The sequence below is a fragment of the Haliotis cracherodii genome, unplaced genomic scaffold (genome assembly GCF_022045235.1).
Source record: "Haliotis cracherodii isolate W230 unplaced genomic scaffold, xgHalCrac1.p SCAF_5, whole genome shotgun sequence".
Classification (NCBI taxonomy): Eukaryota; Metazoa; Mollusca; class Gastropoda; order Lepetellida; family Haliotidae; genus Haliotis; species Haliotis cracherodii.
Window position 1 is genome coordinate 19,256,033 of NW_027266308.1, and position 5,734 is coordinate 19,261,766.

The window sequence follows — 5,734 nt, forward strand, 5'->3', positions numbered from 1 at the left end:
CCAGCAATGCAGCCCACTTGGATATGTAGTCAACAATCTCAAATGTCAACAAAAACAGCCCCTTACAAAAAGTAGTAACTAATGTCAGCATTGCTTATCAAACATTTTCTACAAGTAACTATCCACAATGTTTCAAAATCTGCAAGAATGAATGTACTATTGTAGAACAGTGTTGCAATGCTCAAGAGTAAAATTGAACATGTTTACTTTACCATGTTTACACAAAATTTCAACTCGAGCCTTATTACAAACCTAAGGAGAGAAAAATTGTAATTGTATTTTTTTAGTTGTATGTTTCAGTAAAAGAGGTCAAATCCTAATGACTGCTAATGATTTGACTATAATATGATGTCATCATAAGGAGAGCAATACATGCCAAAGTTTAGCTTCCCAAGTCTGGACCCTGCAGAACATGTTTACAGAGAAAAAAACCTGTATTTTGAGATAATGTAAAAGCACTACGTTACATTTTGAGCAGAAATGGCTGAGACTGACAATCAGATTGAAACCTCTTGAAGACATTCAGGTGTTATCAGAGGTGGGAACAACCATGTGCAGTTTCAACCTCACTGGTACTGTTGTTTCTGAGGAGATGCTGTTCACAGCGTCAGGTTTGATTGAATTTAGTTACATGGTCAAATTGCAAAGATCAAAATTAAACATACCATAAACAAAACTAAACATATATGTTGGACCCAACTATGAACTACACATGTACAAACTTTCAAGACATTTTCAAGACTGATGACCATAAATATGTTTTTCAATATACCTGCCATGGTGGCTAGAGTGAAAATCAAATTCAAAACTCTTGCACACTTCAGGTGTCATCAAAGATGGGAACAAGCATGTGATGTTTCAGCTTCGTTCAGTGGTTTCAAAATTGTAGATATCACAAAAATGCAGCAAAACCCAAGAACATCAGGAGAGCCCCACTACCTATGACAGATCTGTCAAACTTCCTGTCAAAGTTCCTGAAATAAAATATCTGATTAATATCGATAAGATGTTTCTGCTTTCAGTAATGTTGAATTGCAAAGGTCAAATATTAAAATGTTGCCAAAAAGGAACATTATGTTGAGTTCAACTACTTACGACATTGTACTTCACACGTGCCACATTCCATAACATTTTTTTTTATAACTATAAACTGTTGAGAAATAGCCACAATGAGGTTTTTCAATATGCCAATTCTTAAACAAATTGGTGTGTCTATAAGTATGTGAACTTTCACTTTGATTGGTCCAGTGAATGGGCGACACATGACAAACAAACATGCTAACAAATATTCACAAACATTGTAACACCTAAAACCATGACTAAGTGTTCTGATGACTATTCAACTTCGGCTTCAACCATGTCAACAGTGTTTGAAATTGAGCATGAAATCCATATCCCTAGTCATGCCATAAATAGTAAAAGTTAAAGATTTAGAGGGCTGCTAGATTCAAATGTCATTGGAGAAGATTTCAAGGACCCCCCTTAATTTAGAGTGAGCGAGTTGGGTTTGATGCTGCTATGAACAGTATTCAAGTCATATCACTGCATTTCAGCTTAATTTGGAAGGAAAGCTCGAAGTGATGCAGGTCTCAGATGTTTACCACTCTGACAAACTTGGAAACATAATCCGGTTGAACTGTGATTCAAGCCAATCATAGGTCTCTGGTGTGCACAAAGAACAGAACTCTGCACAGAGTAATGTGGCTCCTTAGGCAACTGGGTCACCTGTGTCCCCTCCTAATTATGAAGTCTACTCAATATTCCAATAAAACATGATCCTGCTTATGCTATAGTGTATCCAAGTTTTGTGGATGGAATATATCTAGGCAGCAGAATGTCTGGAGAAGAAATATCTGTGAGACTATCGTCAAGCTCACTGCCAACTGGATGAAAGTCATCAGAGTAGTTGGCATCACTGCTGAGGGAAATCAGAGCATTATCTGGATCTGACGGCTGGTAGGAACTCACCGAGTCTGTGTGCACTGATTCTCTACCTAATCTGGCTGGTCGCCGGGGTCGCGGTGTTGGACGTTTTGAGCTACCTTGAGACTGAGGAGTACCTTCCCTTGGCGTAAGTTCTTGACTTGGACCCATGTCTAACTTAACTGTTGAACGTCTAGTGGCAGGCACAGGGGATTGCTCTGAGGCAACAGGATTCATTACTGGAAATTTGTGCACTGATGCCATGCTTGCAGAGACGACAGCTCCAGAGAGGCGCCCATGCCTGCCACTGTCCATTATGTCTGATCTGTCATCTTCATCACTCATCAAACCTTGTAATTCTGGCTCCTCAGTTGACATAAATTGATGAGTGTCATAGTCAGAGGAATCTTTCAACCTTGGTACATTTGTGGACAGCCTGGTTGATTCCAGTGGTTGATCATCATCTCTCGTTTCACTCAAAGATTTATTTGGTTGACCATCAATTGATTCAGGGAAAGATTCATTGCCCTTGCCAAATCCGGGGAATCTCTTATTTTTACTCTCCAGTTGATCATTAGGAATAGTGTCTCTATCATCAAGTGTCCTGTCACTGTCACCATCATCATCCATGTGAGCACTGGGCAAATGTACTTCTATACTCCTTTGACTCTGTTGATCACTCTTTTGACTGTTTTCATCAGTCTCGGTTGACATCGCATTTCTTATACTTGGCTTCCTGATGTTTTTCTTACCATCATCTTTCCTATCTGGCTCCACGTGTCCCTTTGACTTTTTCTTCGTAAAATTTGAATGGTATTTGGGAGACATGCTCCTGTGTTTAGGTGAAGGTGAACGCTTTCCATATCTATTTAACCACTTTTTGCCCCTCTCTGCACTGCCAGGATTCCTCCTTGTCTCTGTAGCTATTCTTGAGTCATCTTGACTTAAGTCACTCTGGAGTGCAGTTGTGTCTAGGGTCTCATCCCCTTCAAGTTCCTTCTCAGCCAAGCGCCTGACTTCAGTAAGAGTATCAGAAAAATTAGTAACATTCAGTTCAGCATCTGAATCTGCTTTGGTAGCAGCTGCTACCTTTTCTTTCTTCTTCTTCATCTCAGCTTCTTCCCTCTCTACAGTTTTTAGCCATCCTGGGTTTGTTTTAGCCAGTCTGAGTCTCTGTGTATGGGTCAAACCAAACTTAAGAGGACTCTTCTTTACACCTTGCTCGGGTAGCTGTCTCAACCATCCCTTGTTCTTTGGGATGGGAGACGGTGGCTCAGCACACTGTCTATAGGGTCTTCTTCCAGCTGTCAGTTCATCTTCTATTTTGGATTGTACCATGGCTTCATTTATCAGTTGACCTGCCTTATGAAAAGGTTGTCTAGGTTGACTTAATTCTTCAAGTCGTTTGCTTGTAGACCTTGGTACTGGTGGTTTCTGATCAGCTGTAGGGATTTGTTGACCACGCTGCTTTCCCTGTGTAACTTTTACAACAGCTTCCAATAAATGTGAGTTCCTAATTCCAGTGAGCTCATTCAGAAGAGCTGTTAGAATTGGGAACATGTCGTCTGAACTTGAAGTTGTAACATCACTAGCTCTTGGTACTTTTGCAGTCTGCATTTCAGATGGTCTGTGACTAGTCATCTTATTCTGGTCTTGTCCCTTCTTCTCTTTCAATGTTGCCTTAGTATTCCTCTTATCATCTACACTTTCCAGATCTTCAATGGTAAGGTCATCCTCAGATATAGTATCATAGTGCAGGAGTTTGTGCATTTTGATTTTTGGGTCACATTCACTATTGTAAAACATTGGTGGTGGACATACAATGTTATTGATGATAATTCCATCATCATCATCTTTTTCTTCCACATGTTCTATGAAGCTTTGCTTTTCATTTAAGACTTGCTTCACCCTTTTATGCTTTTCTGTTTGTGTAGATGCAGTCAAACACTTCTGTTTCTGTGAATTATCATCTGGACATGAAATTGCCACATGCACTGCTTTGTCATTAAACTCCATGGTCTGAAGAACAGCATCTTGTTTTTCAACATCTGTCATAGATCCCATGTCTCGAGTTTCATTCAAATGTTGTGCTTCATGGTGAGTAGTAACTTGATGTATCCGACTCTGATGTATTGCTTCTTCCACTGTTTCATTTTCTTTCACTGTTTGTTTTATTACACGACTTGACAAAGCAGCTTCTGGTAAATGTGGAATTAACCCAGGTCCTAAGCAAAGCAACCTGAATCCCAGGACAAAGTATCCAATTTCTTTCCCCATCAAGCTGTACACTTTAAAGAGACCTTTGTCGCCATGAACTGAAGGTACAGTAGTGCCTAGTTTTGCAATATCCACCGATATATCATCCATCAGGGCATTCAGGGGTACTGCACTATTCCCCATTAACTTTGGTGTGTCTGAGAATGTATCAATCACCATGACATAAAGTGGTGTGTTAGTCAAATGCATCCTCAGACACTCAACGGGAATCTTGAACAGACATGATTTTCCCTTTTTCACCATAAAATTTCCGTGCTTGTCTTTTAATTCAGCAAACTGATCTGGTAATTGGTAATAAGGATCCCGCGTTATCTTAGCTTTGATTGTATTAGCTAAGTCTGGCTCTACGTGGCTGATTAAAATCGTTGGAAAGTCAAGCAATCGGAATGCAATAGCGGGAAACCGACATGTTACATGAGGAACATACAACTTTTCTACAACTAACTCCAATGAGAACAGCGATTCTTCCAGTCCTGGCATGATGAATCACTAAGTTGTCGTCTCAGAACAACAGAGGTAATGTTGTAGAATGTATCGTTGCTTGATCCAAGCGCGGCTTTCATAGACAGGTTCGGGGAATATCTGGGAAATCATTCACCATCCTTCAAACATTCTCAATATCCTCCATCTTTGACAACAGCAAACAAACTCAGAACGAGGCTACCCTGAATTATCTCCCATTCTTTGTAACTCTTTTCATTAGAAAGACTGAAAGAAGATGGCGGGTTATTGAAAATTTGTAAACATAAGACGATTAGTAATTATTGTATGCACCAAGCGAGCTTCGTATCTAGCAAGAGTGTCTAGGATGAATTCAAAGATTTAGCTACACACAAAATTCTCAAACTATTATTGACTCAGGTGAGTTAAATATCAATACATGTTGGCCGACACAAAACAGCTGATAACCAAAAACTATATATACAAAAAGCGCTATAATTTCAGTATGTCGTGAGAATATGACCTGTAACTTATTAGAAACATCACAAACACTAATTATTTTTGTGGATGAACTGACGGAATAAACTGGCAGAAATGATGAATGCTATTATTTTCTGGCTGAATCTAGTGATGTTTTAGGCGGCTGTAGATGTAATTTCGAAGGCGAAATGAAACGAGTTCGTAACCCTTAAAAATAAGAAGACAAGCTCAGAAAGAAATAGACAAAACATGAACAATTGGAACAATATTCTACCAAAATATTGTAATTTTTGTTTTTTTATGAACTAGAGAATATTTTTTTCAAGATCAGGATAATCTATATGTACTGTTTATTTGGTAATTAGGCCATATACCCATACATAGGCCCATTTCATGTTTCTTGAATACTACCAATAAGAGATTTTTATCACCAATGTTCTGGGATAGCCATACATCACTAAAACCGAAACTGAAAATAATCTACACAAATCCACATTCTGCTAAAATATCAATACTGGAGACATATTCACTTACCCCCAACACATATCTACAGAGATTAGCATAAAACAATTCTAATACTGGTTATTGCTGAAAACTCCACACTCCTGCCCCA

At 39.0% G+C, this 5,734-nt stretch overlaps 1 protein-coding gene across 1 annotated transcript; it reads right to left on the reverse strand.

The window, feature by feature from the left end:
- Positions 1 to 736: 736 nt before the first annotated feature.
- Positions 737 to 4,811, reverse strand: LOC139442930 (microtubule-associated protein 10-like). Its single transcript, XM_071223852.1, has one exon. It carries the CDS (start codon positions 4,678 to 4,680, stop codon positions 1,783 to 1,785), a length of 2,898 nt encoding a protein of 965 aa, XP_071079953.1. The 5' UTR covers positions 4,681 to 4,811; the 3' UTR covers positions 737 to 1,782.
- Positions 4,812 to 5,734: the final 923 nt, after the last annotated feature.

Excerpts from the sequence above, each read along its gene's own strand:
- LOC139442930 (XM_071223852.1), bottom strand. The coding sequence starts at position 4,680 with ATGCCAGGACTGGAAGAATCGCTGTTCTCATTGGAGTTAGTTGTAGAA.